We start from the raw sequence: 19,894 nt of genomic DNA on the forward strand, positions 1-19,894 counted from the left end.
TTGCTTCAGTGTAGGGCCACGGAGTAGAGATAGTGACAGGTTAGAATAAGACCCTGATCCCTACTCACCCGGAGGACTAGGGGTTATCAACTTGAAGGAGCAGATATCTACCCAGACTACCTCCACAGGGGTATCAAGCTGAAATGTGTATTTACCCTGCCCAGACTCTACCAAGAGGTGGGATAAAGCGGTGTACACCCTCTCTTCTTCCTCAGAGAGTTTTATCAAGCAGCATCTGCTTTTGTGTGAGTATGTGATAACCCTGCATTGCATTGTCTCTGACAATAAACTTGTTCATAGTTCAACAGCAAGAACCTTTCTGGCATCCATATTTCCTGCACTTGCACTACACAGCTACAGATAGTTGTAGTTTTAACTACAACCTCATCTCCGGTCAGGTCTCTTCCACCTAAGCGAAGGCCCATCCTGGAGAGTGCTGAAATGCATAAAGAAAGCGCTGAGGGACTGGGGAGCTGATCAGCATTTAATTCCCTCCAGCAAGCAGAGAGTTAAAGAGAGTAGGTTTGGGTGGGAAGAAAAAGCAGCTTACACTCACCCCCTCCCCTTTTCTGCCTGTCAGCTCTGTTTTACTCAGTTTCATTTTTACACTAAACTATTCCTTTAAGCTTGCCTGCTGGCAAGTGATTTACTAGCATGGACACTAACTTGCTCTTGTATTGGTATACTGTGCATAAGTTGTGCCGCATGGAGATTTGCGGGTGCCCTATATTCCACTGCAAAGTGCAAAATATTAGCACAACTTGCCATTTTTTTTCCAGTAATACTATACTCACAGAATTTATACCAGCAAAATCTCAGTTGCCACAATAAGGCACAAAGTCTTGCACAAGATAATGGAGGCACAAAGATTTTGATTGGTTAGTAAATTATGACTATGAGTTAAAAGGCAGTAACCCATTGGGACATGGGAGCGCATTTAAAGTGATCTCTTTGAGCTCATGTGCAGTTCTAATGATTGCTTTCTAACTGACTTTATCATTATCTGCTGATAATTTCAGGTTGCCTGTGAAGAATACTTTTACTGCAATAATAAAGGTCAGAAGGGAAAAATATTTGAAACCCAAAACACAGAGTAGGAAAAGAAAAGCATGTGTACAACAATCATGCAATATGTACCCCGAAAAGCATTGTGGCAGCTGTTAACTTTCTGCAGGAACACAAAAAATGGATAGAGTCATGTAAAAAGTTAATATTTGTAATTACAATACAGGGGCCTCTAGAGGGGGCTAGCCAACAGAAAATAATTTTAGTACATTTCTAGAAAGTACTGGGTGGTAGAGTTTAGAAAGTATAAAAAAGGGGACTCTCAGAGACTTTATTGTGAGTCATGGGAAGAAGAAACCTAACCAGCAGATGGTAGAGGGAACCTAGCTAGCATAGGCCTAGTTCTTGTAACAGCACACTATAGTAGTCTGAGGTGAGACAGAACAGCAAGAATGGGCAGCTCATGCCCCATCAAGGAATAAGAAGTCAGGGTTGGTGTAGATAGTTAGCCTAATGGAAGGCTCCACTGCAGAGACCTTGCATGTCTGGTGCCATGTGCTACGCTCTGTAAAGGAGGGAGTGCTGACTGGGCCCCTAGAATTGCACTGGAAGCTGATAGTGAGAGTGGGAAGGGACACAGAAGAGATCAGAAGATGTAAGTAACAACTGACTTTTTAAGTTGTCAGGAGATGTCTGAATTGTGAAGAATATATTGTTGTTGAATGATAAGTGTAACCTTTATTTAAGCTGGTATCTGAGTGAATCTTGACAGAATAAATAAAGTAATGTTAGATTTTACAACTTCCACCACCCTTGTGTTTTCTAGTGTGGAAACAGTTAAGTACAGGGTATTACTGCCTTCAAGCATATGTGGCCCCTAAATTAACATCTACTAGTGCAGTAGACAAAAGCAACTTCAGTACATATTTATTGGTCCTACTGTCATCATACTGATGTTATATACAGTATCTGTATTGCTGTGTTAGGCCCAATCCCACCGAGATATAACCATGTATTAGTGGAGCTGCTATGGCAACGCACAGTACTTATTAAAGTCCTTTAAGATCAGTGGGCAGTGAAAAATATATAGTTTTTTCATGGAGATCTGGAAGAAAATACCAAATTATTACCCAGCACAGGCAGTTTTACCTAACTGGCTCACATTCAGAAATCCAGGAAGATAAAACTTGTTATTAAAGAGCCACCTCAAATACTTGCATTGATTCACTTCAATAACCAGTTTTACCTATAATTATACACATAAAGACACCATGCGTATGAGTGGGGACCCTAATCACCCTAACCACTCACTGCAGAATTAATGGATACATCTATTACTCCCAAAATAAATGCACATATGTAAGCCTTGTAAGAGCAGACCTTCTTTGCAGCCTTGGACCACTTATAATGATGGACTGTTCCCAGGCTCCTTCTACATGTGAGTGCAGATATTCAGTGATATTATTACTGATGAACAAATAACCACAATATAACACATTAAGCAGTGAGCCTTAAATTACTGTGATTAAAAATATATATTTAGCTAATTAAAAATTATTAGCAGTAAAATGAATATAAAACAATTAGGACATCTAACATGTACTAGTTAAAATTACACAAATATCAAAATAAATCATATGGCTGCTTATATATTAAAGTTCATATAAATGAATTTCAGTAAGGAAGTAGGCAGCGATTCTTATGAGCAGCACTCATAATAGCGGAGAATACTTTTAGTAAAAGAGGTGGTTCACCTTTAGGTTTACTTTTAGTATGTTATAGAAGGTCCTATTCAGCAGCTTTGCAATCGGTCTTCAAATGGGGGACATCCTGACAGCCAAAAACCTATTGTTCTGTGAGGCTACAGTTTTATTGTTAGTATTCATCTGTATTACTTATCCTTCTATTCAGTCGCTCCCCTATTCATATTCCAGTCTCTCATTCAAGGTTACAACCACTTTTGGCTGCCCACAAACACCCCCAATATTGTCACGTTACCCAATATTTATAAAACTTTTGGTTTAAGCATAATAAATTTAACATATACAGATGCTAACAGGCCTCTGACTGGAGCAAAATAATGTGTCATGACATCACTTACTGTTAACTGTGGACAGGCAGGCGAGGTTAGAAAACAGTAACTGCTCCTGTGCCCTTTTGTTAAAGCATAAGCTCCATCTTGCCTTAGGGCAGGTGGTAAAGACAGGGCTCCACTGTGGGCTGTGCCTCCAGCTGCTCCCTGACTTAGATGGGGGCCAGAAGGGTGGCATAATGGAGCACAGAGGCCTGAGGAAATTTACACAATGCCAATTACAGACTTTTTTGCACTGTGGACACTGTTCTGCAATGTAAATGGCCTACAATGTTTCTCACCAAGCTGCTTCAATGGTTGGACTGTGTTCCAGCCTTCCTATACCCATGCATCAACAACCACTGCCTGGCCTAAGGTTGAGGGTGGCCAAGGCAAACCTCTGTACCAATTACCCAAACAGGTGTCACTACCCCAGAATTTACTCAGCTCACCTCCACTCCTCTCTGTGTGTGAGTACATGCAACTCGTCCGCCTGATCCTGGACAAATAGCCAAAGCTAGGGGAAGACAGAAAAGAAACATATCCAGTGCCCCCCTCCCTACCATTGCATTCTAAGCACATGTCTCTTTTGCCTTCCTATAGTTCTGTCCCTGTCATCAACAAGTTCTGAAGTAAAATGAAAAAAAATAGTTTAAATGGCCATTTGAGACCATGGGAAAGCAGTGACTGCATTCTTCAATTATCTCTCCTTTTGGTGTTTTGTTAACATGCTATGGCACATACAGCTACATACAAAATGAAAATTAAACTTACAGTCTTTTTAAGATTCCCTGTGCTCTCTCGGCAGCAGCTTGCACCTCACTCTCACTTAATGGTACAGTGTACAATGCTACAGGGCAGCAATAAGTTGACAGTCCTGGTTACCAGGGAATCCTGCCTATTCATGACCAATTCCCCAATAAATAAGAGACAACTGTTTTTCTACAAAACAGACCTTTTTTCAAACAACAGAGGACATGATATTAAACCGCATCCATTATAGGTAAAGCTAATTAGGATGAGCAGATTTTCACAACTCTCTGTGGGAGGATTGTGAGAGAATTCTGGGAAGGATATGCCTTGTGTGATTTTCCCAGTAATCATGCTCCAATAAATATTTTGTATTTGTATGTACAGCTTTGAGCAGGGGTGGGCAAACTACGGCCCGCGGGCCACATCCAGCCCCTTGGCCTTTTTAATCCGGCCCGCCGACGACGCCAAGTCTCATCACGCGAGACTTGGTGTCATTGGCGTGCCGGAATTAAAGAGACGAAGGGGGCGTAACGCTGGCCTGGCCCTTCCCGCCCTGGCCCGGTCAGGCCCGGGGGTGAGTAAATGTGGCCCGTGAGCCAAAAAGTTTGCCCACCCCTGGCTTTGAGGAATGTGTTTCTAACTTAAGAAAAAAGAACCAATCCAGTAAATATATATATATAAATATGTATTTTCTTGTACGGTTATAGCTGCTAACAATTATCTCTGAATTTCTTGTTGGGAAGAACTCAAGAGATCTTACCAATGGTGGCAGATTACATTTAAATGATGCCCCCCTTTACAAACTGGGACTGCTGGCAATACTGTATATGTCCTGATTTGCAAATATATGAACAATGGAAATGTAGCAGCTCCCAGTAAATATCAGAATAGCACTAAATAGTAAGAAATCCAAGTCTGGCTTGGGACTCCTCCAGTTACATGGGAGTAGGAGAAACAATATGTTATCTAAAAGCAGTTCTAATGTGTAGCGCTGGGTCTTTCTGAAAGCTCAGACACAACGCACTGACATGGCTGCCTTCACACCAACATCACAACTAAAAAATGAATAATAAAATGTTAAATGGTAGAGTGAATTATTTGCTATATAAACTAGAAAATATGTAAATTAGAAATAAAAAGTACACCATAACATCATGACAGAATCCCTTTAGGGCCATGGCAGACAGGGAGATTAGTCAGTCCCACCGGTGATTTACATTCAAGCCGGTGGGATGGCCTATCGGGGAGATTAGTCGCCTGCGACAAGGGAGATTTGTCTAATCTCCCCGTCTGCCATGGCCCTTAAGGGTGAAGACATGGAGCTACTTAGTAGCAGCTATTTGTCACGGTTACTAAATGCCAGAAAATACCTTGCCATAGACAATACTGAGAATTGCCTCTGCTAAAACACATGTAGAGACAATTATCAGTAAATGATCAGCATTGTCTATTTTAGTAGCTGTGACAAGTAGCTGCTACTAGTAGCTCCATGTGTCTTCACCCTAAGGGCTCTGGCACACGGGGAGATTAGTCGCCCGCGACAAATCTCCCTGTTCGCAGGCAACTAATCTCCCCGAATTGCCATCCCACCGGCGACAATGTAAGTGGTTTTTCGGCGATTTGTCAAAATCGCGCCGCCGCGTGTGCCATCCCACCGGCGACTTACATTGTCACCGGTGGAATGGCAACTGATAGCAACTCAGGGAGATTAGTCGCCCGCGAACAGGGAGATTTGTTGCGGGCGACTAATCTCCCCGTGTGCCACAGCCCTAAGGAAGCATGACTGCTAATCATACAAAACACACTGAGATAACACAAGATTTACATACAAAGCTTCATTCTCAGCCAAATAAAAACAGCATTAAGCTAGAAGATCCTGTCTCCTGTTTTATTTTGATGTGGTTTTAAAAGGCTAGCTTATTGCTGCTATTCCTCAAAACAGTTTGGTTTGTTATTTATGAGTTTCACACATGACACGTGCCAGGAATCAGCCCCAACTATGCATGCTCAAGAAGGTTCCATGTTGGTGGTGAGATCCAAAACATTTTCTAATGAATGGAAGATGGCGCCTAGTTATGCTGCTGCTCTGCTCTGTTTTTTAGCTTGGGTATTTTTACATAATACATGGTCAAAAGTGAACCCAATACAAAAGTGAACCCAATAGAGGGTCATCATTAGGGGATATAAAATTAAAACAAGGCCTGTCTTCTGTGTCTGCATCTGGATCCAATGAGTCAGTCTGGTTGCAGACACACAAAGCGGATTTTGTCGTAGAAATCCGTTCCATGTGACTGCACCTGGGCCGACACAGTGGATTTAGGCGCACACAGAACATAAGAGATATTAGCACAGGCAAGTGGCATTAAGCTGGCCATACATCGTACGATATTCAGTGAGTGAATGGCAAGTCGGCGAGTCGACCGATATCGCAGGGGGTTGCTGATATCGGTCGACTCACTGATCGGGCGGGTTAAAAGATTTTGATCGGGCGCCATACAAGGCTCCTGAGCAAAATCTGCCTTCAGGGCTGAATCGGCAGAAGGAGGTAGAAATCCTATTGTTTCTACCTCCTTATCTGCCGTTTCAGCCCTGAACGTTAGTGACGGATTGAACGATCTACGAACATCGAAAATCGCCATACAGTACCGATATAATCGGGGGTTTAGAATTATCTTCTTAATTTTTGTACCATGGCAATATGGCATCTAGTTAGTTGGGCAGGTTAGAAAATTTCAGTTGGATAATGATAAAATCTTCACATGTTATATCCTTGGGGGACCTAAAATGTATTTCCAGGAAGTCACTTTGGCATGACCTGTGTATGCCTACTGTTTCATGTTCAAAACATCCTCCGATTTATTATTTTTAGGGATTATCCTACAATTTCAGTCTGAATGTAAGTTTTAGATCATTGCATTTAAATGTACAACCCATATACAACATTCGTCAGAAGAAGACTAAAATCTGAACGTGTGTGGCCACCTTTAGATGGACACAATAAATCAATCACATGGTGAGTGTCTGAGCAGTCTAGAGAACCTGGGAGAATCTGGGATTTAAGAATTATCTTTATGCTGATGTTTAGTGGGGGTAGCATTTGTAAAAAAGTGGGTCTTCTAGCTACACTTTAAGATACTTTTGCTTGTTTTCCAGTGGATTAAAATGTAAAATTGTGTAATCAATCCCTTAAGCTGGCCATACACGTGGCGATCCGATGATGTTTCGTACGACCATTGGTCGCACGAAACATCGTCAGATCCGCCACACACCATTCAGGGCTGAATCGGCAGGTAAGGAGGTAGAAACAATAGGATTTCTACCTCCTTCTGCCGATTCAGCTCTGAAGGGAGAATTTTGGTCAGGCGCCTTCTATGGCGCCCGATCAAAATTTTCTAACCTGGCCGATCGACGAGCCGACCGATTTCAGCAGCTTCCTGCGACATCGGTCGGCTCGCTGACATACCATACACGCACCGATTATCGTACGAAACGAGGTTTCGTACGATAATATCGGTGCGTGTATGGCCACCTTTAGAATCAGTGCACACACTGATACGCATACAGTATGGACAGTGAAAATGCATTTTTTTCTGGTGTGTGTATTGACCCATAAGCAAAATTTATTTTTTTATTTATGCAGCAGTCTGCTGGGCAACAGTTGCATGTTTAGTGGTACACAAATATCTTTGTATTCTAACTGCATTTTTTAACTCATGGATTTACAATGCTATTTCTGTGGGAGATTGCTTAATTTATCTTAATATTTACTTATATAACACCTACATGCAATCCAACATAAAACTGAGTATCAGAGTGTCACATTGGTTTGACATGGGTGCCCTGTATGTATTATCTTGTATTTGTTAAGAAGCTCTAGGGAGAGCAAAGTGCAAAGCAGTCCTGTAATCAGCTAAAATAACACCTTACACTGGGTTCCCTTGCAGTGAACTGTGTGTTGAGCCTAGGTGCTGGGATTTTTTATATTGCTCAAGGCACAGGGAACACCACCCGCAAAGATACATTTTAAGACAAATCAACAAAGAAAGAAACAATAAGAACAATTGAGACCCCTGGGCCATAAAGAAAACTTATAAACAGGTGCAGACAACACGTGAACAGGTATGAGATGAGGTATAGTTATCCAAATTATGAAAAAATCTCTGGAAAATCCAGGTCCCAAGCACTTCAGATAATAAAATGTAATTTAAGAACCTACCAAACCATTTCTGGTTGCTCCAGCTTTTCACATGGTTAGCAGTAAAATTATATACTTTGATATTGGCTGGCTTTTGACCCAATACCATTCCAGTCACTACTTCACTGTACTGACCTTTATTGCCCTCCCTGCCCCCTCCTCATTTTCTGGGAACATCACCAAACCCATGCATTTGATTCTCTCTGAGGCTGCTGGTATATGGTAAATAATAGAGAGGCCATAGTAAGGTGATGATGGGCAGGAAAGACAGTTAAAACAGACATGAAGATGTTCAAGAGAAGGAAACTTGCAAGGAAAGCCTATATAGAGGAAGACTGTGTGCACGTAAATCCAAAGGGAATGGAAGGTGGATGTATGAAGCATGTGCAATGATCTGGACACATGAAGCACCCGCATTATTTCACAGGCTCCTAACCTAGTAAGTGCTGCAGTCTACAGGCCATCTCTGTTCTCTAATAGTGCTACCTGCCAAGTATAACTGCAAGGCAAGAAGATGATGCACATAGTGCATCATCATTTATTTATATAGCGCCAGCAAGTTATGCAGCGCTTTACATTCCCTATATTATTGGCATTTCTCAGGTTAATTTAATACCCAAAACAGCCCAACTGCACAAAACAGGTTCTTTATCCATGATAGTTTTCAATCTGAAAATACTAGAGCACTAAGGGGCACAAAAACCTGTTACTGATCATTCAATAGGCACTTCTGTTCAGGGTCTTTGTGCATTCTGCACTTCACACAAGCCAAGGCAAACTGACTGTTCTAAAAGATCACTCAAAATTTCCTTATATAAAGTCCCTGCGTGTGCGGCACTCTGTTCTTCATTTATATATGTATATATATATATATAGCGAGAGAAAGACTCCCCTAAAATACTCCAGTATGTTTGTTCAAAGCCTGCAATGAGACCACCATTGTAATCCACTGGGGGACAGTATTTGAAGTTGGTGGACCTTTCTTAGCCAGTTATTAGGGGTTATTCTCAATGCCACATGCAATCAGCCAAATTTTTGCACTTTGTCCTCTGTGTGGGGAATTGTGCAGTTATCTGCAGACCTCTGTGCTATGTTTCAGAGCACAAAGACCTGCAGACTAAAGGTGGCCATACACGAGCAGATCCGCTCGCTTGGCGATGTCGCCAAGCGAGCGGATCTTCCCCCGATATCCCCACCTACGGGTGGGCGATATCGGGGACCATTTAGGTAAAAAAAATAATAATCCGATCGTTTGGCCCTGGGGCCAGACGATCGGATTATGTGGGCGGCAATGGGGCAGTCGGATCGGGGACCGCATCAACGAGCCGATGCGGTCCCCGATCCGACCAGATTTTCTAACCTGGCCGATCGAGATCTGGCCAATTTCAGGCCAGATATCGGTCGGCCAGGCCGCTCTGCTCTCCCCATACACGGGCCGATTAGCTGCCGAATCGGTCCAAGGGACCGATATCGGCAGCTATAGTCGGCCCGTGTATGGCCACCTTTTAGGTGGGCGAATTCAGCTGCCGATATCAGTCCTCTAGACCGTTTTGACAGCTTATCTGTATGGGTAACACTGATGGGCCTCCATGACTGACATCTGGCCTGAAATTGGCCAGATCTCGATAAGGCAGGTTTATTTGTTCCATGAGATGTGGGACCACATCGGCTCATTGATGTGGTCCCTGAATCGACAGCGCTTATGCCCGCCATTTTAACTCGACCATTTGACGCTTGGGCCAAGCGATCAAATGAACCCGATATTGCCCACCCATAGGTGGGCACATCGGGAGAAGATTAGCTCACTTGGCGACCTCACCAAATGAGCAGATCTTACAGTGTATGGCCACCTTAAGCTCTGAATGGAGCACTTCCTCTGTTAAGAAACTGTCCATTCAAAAGGGGCAAGTGGGGGAAAGCACATAGGCGACCCCCTCCTGTCCCCTACCCACCCTGTACCTTGCTCATCATTCAGAGTTGCAGGCTACTGAAGGGCTGGACACACACCCCACATTGGGGCCCTGTCCTTCAGCACTTATCCTTATTGGTGTTCTACCCACATAGATTGTAAGCTCTATGGGACATGAACCTCCTTCCTCTTATCTCTTTACATCTATGCACATAAACTTGAATGTAACTATATTTAGTATTTAGCTTCTCACTGACTTCTAGTATTTTTATACTTAACAGTAAAAAGCTAGACCAAGTGATAAAAACATTACACTACATTATAGATAAGATCTATTCTTGGCTACACACTCCCTCAGCATTCAAACATAAGCCGTGATTATTGCTAAGGTGAATTATTTCAATAAAAGGCAAGGCTTAAAGTGAACCATTACAAAAAAACCCTTCTATACTATTGCTATATTTATTCAAATATGCAAAACAAAGAAATATAGGCAAACCTTGTACTTTTTCTTGACATACTCTTGTAATATATATATAAAATGCCCTTTCGAAATAAATCCATGCTCAAAAGATTTCACGGTTTGATTTTATAAACTTTAACATGTAGGGAAAACCCTTGCTATGAGATTTATGATAAATTCCCTTTCATAAAATGAAAGGGATTTTACTGGGCAATACAATACAGTAATGTGTGGCTAAATTTATCGTTATCTCCAAGCAGCAACTGGCGAAGAATTGCACCTACTGGTTTAGATATTAATAAATCCGAATACAGTATGAACAACATTTAAACCACAAAATTAACCTGTTCCATGTCAACAGCCAATTAATCATTATTCAACATATTTAAAAACCTGTTATGAAATATGGTGAATCTGGTCTGCAGCTTATTTTACGGGGTTAGGACTAGAAAAGCCAGCCAGTTTAAGATCGTTCACAGTAGAAAATGCAAGCCTCTGTTTTGAAAAATAATATCCTCTACTTGATCTTATCAGAGAATGAATAAAAAAGTGTTCAAAAGCGTATTTCTCTGGATCCCCAGAATGTAAAAATGATTATTCACAATGGAGAATTAGCACCTAGACAAAACAGTTTAGGACAGTACTAGGCTGCATATTATAGGTCTCTATAACCAAGAAGTGCACACCAAACCAGTGGCTAATGCCTATTTTGTTATTTGGAATGATACACAAGTAAGCTTATCCTCTTCTACTGAGAGGCACAAAACTCTGGTAAAGAGCCTCTGCTCTTTGCCAGCATAATGCTTTAACATTTTTCTTATTAAAAATCCAATAAAATACATTATTCTGATTAGAAATTATTATAAATGCAACCATTAAGGATAAAACCAGTCTTGGAAGAAGTAGCACTATGTAGGTTTATATCAATATTCCTGACTTTTTCTTTCTAAGAATAGAGAATGTGTGGGAACAAGCAGGAAAATCATCACGTAGGAAGCATAAGAGTGGGTATAATATACGATTGCAAATATTAACCTAGCCTTCAAAGAAAGTCTTCCGCGATTTTAACTGCACTATATGGTAAACATACATCTTTTTACTGTGCTTCAAAAAAAAAGCTCCTGTACAGCAGGATAAAAAAATATCATTGTAACATTATTGTTTACAAGGCAGTATTTCTATGCAACCACAAAAATCCCATGATTGTTCTGTAACTGTTTAACCAATGCTCTTATTAACATAGTAATGTCTAACTGGAAAGCAGCGCTGCATTCATTAAGGCTTGTCTCATATCATATGGTTAAATATATCCAGCAGAACAGAAGCCCTTGATATTTGGAACGTACACTTCTTTTCACACTGCAAGGAAATAAGCTACCAGCTAAAACAGAATGCTCCTACTCCTGGTAAGCACAACAGTAAAGCATTTACATGTGAACTGCATGTTTAATCATTCTGCTGTAGATCGGAATATACAGCCACTGACAGAGCCGTTATATACTGAATGATTCTGCTGTTATCGAGAGCAAACTGTTCATTGATAAAAAAGAAGAACAAGGAAGAAGCAGACCAACCTTCACAATGTACGTCACTCCAGGTCCCAGGATCTTCTCATTCGAGTGCAACCATCCCCGAGAAGGTTTATTGACGAAGCTGCTACTTTGATTCCAATCCTCACCTCCCTGATGCATTTCTTCTGGTGTTTTTTTCCCTGTGCTCATCTTGTTCAAGTCCTGCTGAGAACACGGGGTAGAGACAAGGTTACATGTGTTCTCCGTGGCTCCTGCTGCTATGCTTAGTGCTGGAGAGCTCCCCTGTAACTTGGAACCTGTAAGCTCCTTTACTGCAGAGGAAAGGTTCTTAATACCCAACAGGCTGCCTGAACTGGAGAGTTTTAAGTTGGACACTTTGTGGATGAACGTACAAAGAGTGGTGGGTCCATTTTCTTGGTCCTTTTGCAGCACGTCAGGTGGTGCTGAGCAGGGTGGTGAAGCTGGATTTCCGGCTACAGTGGTGACTTTACTGTTCATGGACAGGTTGTGCAATAGGTCGTCCACTGGTGTCACAGATTCATTCTTGAAGCGGTTATACTTGGTACGTTGAAGCATGCCCTTCTATCTCGTTTTATTCATATGCTTTGGCAAATCTGTTGCCAATCTAAAAATGACAGTTGCTAACATATCCCGGCATTCATAACTATACCTGTAAGAGAGATTAAGAAAGCCAATACTATAACAATTTAGAAGAAAAAAAACACTTGAAAACCTGTGCTAAACTGTCCAGATAAAAAAAACCAAACAAAATAAAATTGAATCTGTCTGTTCTTGTAGATGTACGTAGAATGGATGCAGAAGCAGACAGTTCTCTATGACATTCCAATTCTGGTTAGAGCTGCCAACTCGCTCACAGCAAAAGCATGACTCACACAAATGAGGAGACCCTTTTCAACAAAAGGCTCTGTGAACGCTGCAAATCACTTCCTGTAGCACAAAAAAATCCACCCACTTACAGCACACTAGAACCAATCAATTCTCAAATTTCTTCTCCCCAACTTCATAAACACATCATTTTTTTCTAGTCTTTTTAATCTGTCCCTTCTTTCCCAAACCTTAGCACACCTCTATCAACTATGTTGGTCTACCTGTAAAGCACAGTAGCTGATTGTCTACATAAAACCCAATAAGTATTAATTAAGTATTAAATACACTTACAGTTCCACATACATTTTATGTTAATGAAATATAAAAAGGTGAAAATGGCACTAACTGCACAGAATTGCTAAAAATAGTATTCACATTAGGATGACAAAAGCACAACAATTTGTTTTAGAAATTCCATGATAAGATCAATAGAGAAAAACAAATAAAATCCAGTGCTCTATTGGTAATAAATATTAGGTTACGGTACATAATGGGCGTAGGAGTAGGCATTTGAATGCAAGTCTGGATGTAAATAGTTATTTCCAATATATTAAAAAAAAAAGGCTGCACTTTTTTCAGGAAAATCATTTAGCATTCTCAAAATACCCAAACATTTGAAACTGCCAATGCATATTAAAATCTTACCAGTATAGTGTCCACCACCATTCATCCACTAGATCATTTGGAGCACAGTATGTTCCACAACACAGAATTAATAAATACAATGTTAAAAAGTGACAAACAAGGGATAACTTGTTTAGAAAGGAAGCAGTACAATTCAACAATCCCTTACTAGGTTTCCCATTCTTTCAGTAATAATAAAGCAGCACATGAAGAACAAGATGCACTAAATAAACTTTAAAATTCATGTATTTTGTCAGTCTTATTTATGATGTATGAAACAAGTCAGCACCTAAGCTCCCAGGAGTGATGAATAATGGAAATGTCCTATTTAATATAAGAGCGAGTTTCTAGTGATGTGCAGAATAGCCTTTCATTAGCACACAGCAACTCGCTGCAGTATCCACACAGCATTCATCTTACCCTTCTGTCTGTTAGCATAGCAACAGCAAATACTCACATCACAGATTGTTTCAGGTCTTATCTAACAAAGAAAGCCCTATTGTTCCCAAATGTCTCTCTTCATTAGATACAAATAAAAATTGCAAAATGTGAATGGAACTCTATTTATGTGAATGAAAGGGCTGGCTAGCATACCAGTAATTCTGTGAATGAAGCAGGGCCATGCAGCGCCTGCCTGGCAATCCCTTGGGTGCTAACCATTCCATCCAATGAGAGACTGTTTGGATGACTCATTCAACAAAGGTTGGCTAAATAGTGGAAGAGACCATTTTGATCACAGGCTGCATCCTTCCCACGACAATATTTAATCCCATTTAACAGCACCGAGACAAGCAGATACGGGTTCTTTGCACAAACATAAAGTACACCGTTCAAAAAACACAGGGTGTAATTAGTGTTAAAAAAGACAGATTTCTTGAACATGAATTTAATAAAGGCAGCTTCATTCACGAATGTGCTTATTTTAACATGCCTATTCAAGCACAAGTTAAATTGACAGACTGGGTTTTGATTTACAACACGATTTCCTTTTCTTTGCCAGTCTGCACTGAATGTAAGCGAACTTAACCCTTTGCTAACACTGCTATTTTAAATTATATCAAGGCTTGCATGAATAGCATTTTAGCATATAAAATATAATTCACTCTGAACAGGAATCAATATTACAAAACTGAACTCATGCAGTAATTGATTTTAATTAATATTGGGGGTGGGCACCATTTATACAAACACCCCCCTTAACTAATAAAAGCATTGGATTCCTGACACTAATTTGCTTAGATGTTTTTATAGTTCATTTTTACAGTTCAGTTGCAGTTTTTCTTCTCTGTGTTGCACAAAGATTTTACAGCTAAGACATGCTTTTATGCAAAACCTATGGGCCTTTTTAGCTCTGAGAAGCAGGAAGTATTGCAATGTTCAGAGAGTAATTTTTTTCACTTGGCCAGAGCTAACTGCACAACATATAGATAATAAATGTCAGGAATCATCAGCATTAGCATCACTTCAGTACAAGATTCTTCCTCTGAGCTGCTTGCTCTGCTTATGGAGCACTTCACAAGACACCACAATTTTTATTCATGATCAAAATAACATGATCTGAACTAATGGTTATCCATCAGTATTCCTTGAAAAATAAACTTTCTTTCTGCTACTTCTCCTTGCTCTTGTTGCTTTATGTTATCCCCTGCTATTGCTACATTACTTCCACAGAAAGGGAAGCAATGAAAATCCCTGCCTCTCACTAAAACCTTATACTTTTTTTATTTATACTATATAACATAAGGGCTTGATAATGAGAGTTAGAGGTATATATACAGTAGCTGTATCTCTACATGTTATGACCAGACTAAAGGGTATTTGTCTGCTGTGCCAATGCCTGTTGAGGCCATTTACAGTTACATTATTTTATGTTTCATCCCAATAATACCTAAACTATTGCTTTCTGCACAATAGAGGCAGATCACTGTTTGCTCAAAAGCAATGTTTAATATACAGTTGTAGATCAAGAACTATACTAAAAATTATACTAAGACGTATAAAAATAAGTAATAAAAGACAGTGGTAAGGAGCCTGCTACCAACTAATGTTGTACAAAGCTTTTTATGTTAATTAATGATCAATACACTAAACCAAGCATGGGCAGATATTTGTATATGTTCATTTGTGGTTTCCCTTTCCAACAGAAAAGGCCTCAGAACTCTCTTCTAATACTGCATTGGGTATTTGCTCCATAGTTTGGATATATTTCCTATAGCCCACCATACTCTCTACTCAGGGTCCTCTTAATTGCAAAATAAACACTTATGTCTCAAGCCAGCAATAGTTCAGCAAAGTTGTAATAAGTTTGAGGCATAATTCATCAGGCCTCACATGTCTGCCAAAAACAAACAATGGTATTACCAGTGGTGGAGGCAGAGGTCTTTGCAGCCATCAGGATCCATCAGGGATCCCAAACCATTTATACCTGTGAACAATATTCAAATGGAAAAAGTGTTGGGGAGCAACACAAGCATGAAAAAAGTTCCTGGGGTTCAAAATAAGAGCTATGGTTGACTATCTATTTGGTAGCCCCTTTGTGGACTGGCAGCCTACAGGAGGTTCTGTTTGGCAGTACAGCTGATTTTTTTGCAGCCAAAACTTGCCACCAAGCCAGGAATTCAAAAATAAGCACCTGCTTTGAGGCCACTGGGAGCAACATACAAGGGGTTGGTGAGCAACATGTTGCCCCCGTGCCACTGGTTGGGGATCACTGCATTAGATAGTAGAGGGCAGCTACAAAACATTGATTCTTAATCTATGTGGAATGCTTGCAAACATGGCGTTAGCTGCCCTATTTCTTTACAAAAGCATAATTCTTCTTCTGTGCTGAAATGGTTCATGATGCAAGATGTTATGCTATGAATCAAGATACTTCTCTTTACATTTTTATATAATGTACTGGTTTCCAACACCACTTTGTACATTGGTTAGACTGCAGGTGATATAAAAATGAATACTGAATATGCAAAGCATGTAGGGCCTTGGGAAACAAGGGGAACACCGGTTGCTTAAGAGAATGGTATGCTAAACTTGTGCTTATTAAATCACCCCAACTTCCTTAAATGTACTTATCCTGAGCCTGAATATATACGATGCAGTTTGTATGAAACTAAAGAAGTCTTTACAAATGTTTTGGTAATGGTGGTCAGAATCCATAAGTATGGTTAAGTTCAATGCAACCATCATAACAAACCCATGACACAAATAAAACTTTGTAGTAAGCAGCAAACTAAGGAAGTACTGCAAAGAAGGGATTGTCCCTAAGCTCACTCTTAGGGGATTTGTGTTTTTTTGCGCTCAAACATAAATTTTTCATGTAAAAAGCATTTTTCAAATGTTTAAGTGTAAAAACCATGAAAAACATGGTAAAAGTAGAAGTAAATGGGGCCAATTCACTAAAGGTCGATAAAGCTTTGCGTTAAAAAGCATGCGATAATTAAGTCCCAATTCATACAGTCAAAAGCTGTATTCCCTACAATGTGTATACAGCAAGCAGGAATGTGTTTATTATCTTCTGTGGTACACAATGCACTTAGTCAGGATTAGATACAAGCCATAAGAAACCTAACATGTGTCTGGTTTTCAGAAGTGAAAAAAATGAGTGATTTTCTCATAAACAGAATAAAATATTGCAAACATATATTTGAATCGCTAAGCCCCAGAATCAAAGTTGTATGATTATGTTCTATAGTATATGAAATGTAATCACCCCATACATTCACACAACCCTGCTCTGTTGATATTTGTCATATTTCTTAAATTGTTTTATTTTTAGCACCTTAAGCATTACAAGTGGGTGAAACAAGAACATTAGCACAAATAGCAAACAAATAGCTATGTTTCAGACTACCTGACTTTCCATGGGAACAATTCATACAGCTGCTAACAGTTTGATGTACTGTGGAACCCACCCTTAGCAACAAGGGTTTCCATGGAAACACACACAGGACCAAGAATCCGCAGGAATTTTTCAATGAAATCATTAGGATATTGCAGGATAAAGTGCAAATAACTGTCAGTTATTTATTGAAAAAAATGTGTTGATAAAGAACTAACGTGTCTTGATAAAGGAAATGTTGTTTAACCTCTGCCACTGGACTGTATCCAGGCATTTAAAACCAAACTCCCCTAAATGTAGGAGTGATGACAACTGCCCACTTTTAGCTTTGCCCTTATTCTATACTCAGAACCTGAAAGACATTTATGTTTTCATGTAGAAAAGCTGAAATGCAGACACTTGTATATTACTTTGTGCTTGTATAGCTTCAGGACATTGTGTTTCAATTCAATTACGAAAGAGGCATCGGAAGTATGTTAAAGCAACACCAAATGAAGAAAATGCATATTATACATAGTGCAAGCTTCCAAGTGTACCACAACCCAGAATGATTAAAAAATCTTTTCTTTCCTTCACTGGGAGTTTTTGAAAAACTTCTATTCTTCCATTTGCAGCGCTGAGAAATCAGTTAAAAGAGAATTAAAAAACTAACTAGAGATATGAGGGTACATTCACTTACCCAGATGCATTGAGCAAAGACCAAGTAACAAAATTGTCATGTTTTTTCTCCTCTTTTTTTTTCCTCCTTTTCTCAGAATTAATGTGTAATTGCGGGAGCTGAATCAGACGCAATTGCACTGCATCTGAATAAACTATGCTGCGTCCAGTGCATCTCATTCCGAGTTTTCAAAATGAACATGACTGTTTGCGGTTTGTTGCAAATTGGACGCAGATGCACTGTATATTTTTGCAGTCTGGTGTAATTTCCGGTGTTCAGCGCACGAATTACATCTGCTCCCATTTCTTTAGATGCAAATGCGCTGTGCCTTTTGTGGGTTCGCACAACACTGTACATCAATACACTGTACATTAGTCTGGAATAGAAGGCAGGATGGACTGATCCTTGCTGAGTACAATTATAGGGATGTAGGCAGAGAGTATTTGAACACAAATAAAGTGAAAAGTGAATTTAGATGCAACTTACTGTGGGCAAAAGCATTAGTTGCCTCACTGCGTCTTTGGATGTAAATGAGTCCTGTGGTATTTTATATACTGAACCAGATTTTCAGCACCACTATAATAGTAATGATCCATACTTTACAACTTTTCCACAGCAGATCACCATCTTTTTAGGCCATTGTTCCAAGCCAGTAGCTCAGAAAAAGCTCCTTGTTCTCTGATCTGCTTCTGAGAAGCTATGCTTAGGGAACATCGGAAGTGAACAAAACATTATTAAAAAGCTACAGGGGTGTAGGTGCGTTGTGTCTGTGAGTCTGAGCTTTCAGAAAGAGCCAATGCTACACATTAGAACTGCTTTCAGATAAGCTATTGTTTCTCCTACTCCTGTGCAACTGGAGTCCTTAGTCTGACTTGAATTTCTTACTATTGAGTGCTATTCTAACACTACTGGGAACTGCTATCTTGCTACCTTCCCATTGTTCTGCTGATTGGCTGCTGGGAGGGGGGTGATATCACTCAAACTGGCACTTCAGCAGTAAATTGTTACTGAAGTTTATCAGAGCACAGGTCACATGGCTGTGGCACCCTGGAAAATGAAGAATATGGCTAGCCCCATGTGAAATTTCAAAATAAAATATAAAAAAATCTGTTTGCATTTTTGAAAAACAGATTTCAATGCAGGATTCTGCTGGAGAGGCTCTATTAACTGATGCATTTGGAAAAAAAAACATGTTTTCCCATGACAATATGTAAATGTTCAAAAAAAAAAACATATATTCAGCGTTAGACAACTATTCTCTACAATTTGCAATACATTAATTTTTAATATAAGTCTCCTTTAATCTGCTGTTTCCAGCACTTACCCATGGCGTTTTGCTGTGACATGCGCCATCTTTCAAACTCCTTCTGGAGGAGCGGAAGCCCCCACCCTCCTGGGAAGCCGGCGCACGTCTGCACTGGTGCGTGCCGACTGTGTTATACGAGCGCACACCTTGCAGTAGAGATGTGCGTGCCAGTCCCTGAGATCACGCGCAAGATTTCGCACGATTTTATTTCAAGACCATGTGCACTCCCTCTGACATCCAGCACCTACCTTCAACCTGCTGAAGCCTGCAAGCGCCAGCGGACAGCCAAAGTAAAAGGAAAAATCGGTAATACTGATTGAGAATCACCATGTTATTGTGTAATAATCTTTCTCAGTAATTGTTCAGTTATATTAACAAATCAAACAAAAAGAATTCTGGGAATGAATTCCAGACTCTTAAAAAAAATCCCATTTACATGGGTTTATCCTATAGGCTACAGCTCACCCACTGGGTTTGAAGCTGAAGCCAGGACAATAGCTGATCAGATTCCCAACTACAGACCGGTTTCGCCCTTCTTGGGGGCTCATCAGTGTAGTGTAGGGTTTTCTGATCAGCTTAGGTAGAGTCACCATGTGGTTCTACAAACAAATAAATAAGGTTGAGGAGACTGCCTCACACAGACAAAAGCAAA

The 19,894-nt window shown here is 40.2% G+C and overlaps 1 protein-coding gene across 2 annotated transcripts in view; it reads right to left on the reverse strand.

Annotated features, from left to right (window-relative positions):
* The window catches only part of shc3 (SHC adaptor protein 3), a 54,342-nt gene extending 40,305 nt beyond the window's left edge, over window positions 1-14,037 (reverse strand). Inside the window, 3 exon segments of one of the 2 annotated variants that reach the window (NM_001100264.1) lie at window positions 11,971-12,598; window positions 13,462-13,489; window positions 13,898-14,037. In NM_001100264.1, the coding sequence (NP_001093734.1) occupies window positions 11,971-12,504 (534 nt within the window). In that variant the 5' untranslated portion in view covers window positions 12,505-12,598; window positions 13,462-13,489; window positions 13,898-14,037. 2 annotated transcript variants of the gene reach the window in all.
* Window positions 14,038-19,894: the final 5,857 nt, after the last annotated feature.

This window comes from Xenopus tropicalis, chromosome 1 (genome assembly GCF_000004195.4).
Source record: "Xenopus tropicalis strain Nigerian chromosome 1, UCB_Xtro_10.0, whole genome shotgun sequence".
In the NCBI taxonomy this organism is placed as follows: domain Eukaryota; kingdom Metazoa; phylum Chordata; class Amphibia; order Anura; family Pipidae; genus Xenopus; species Xenopus tropicalis.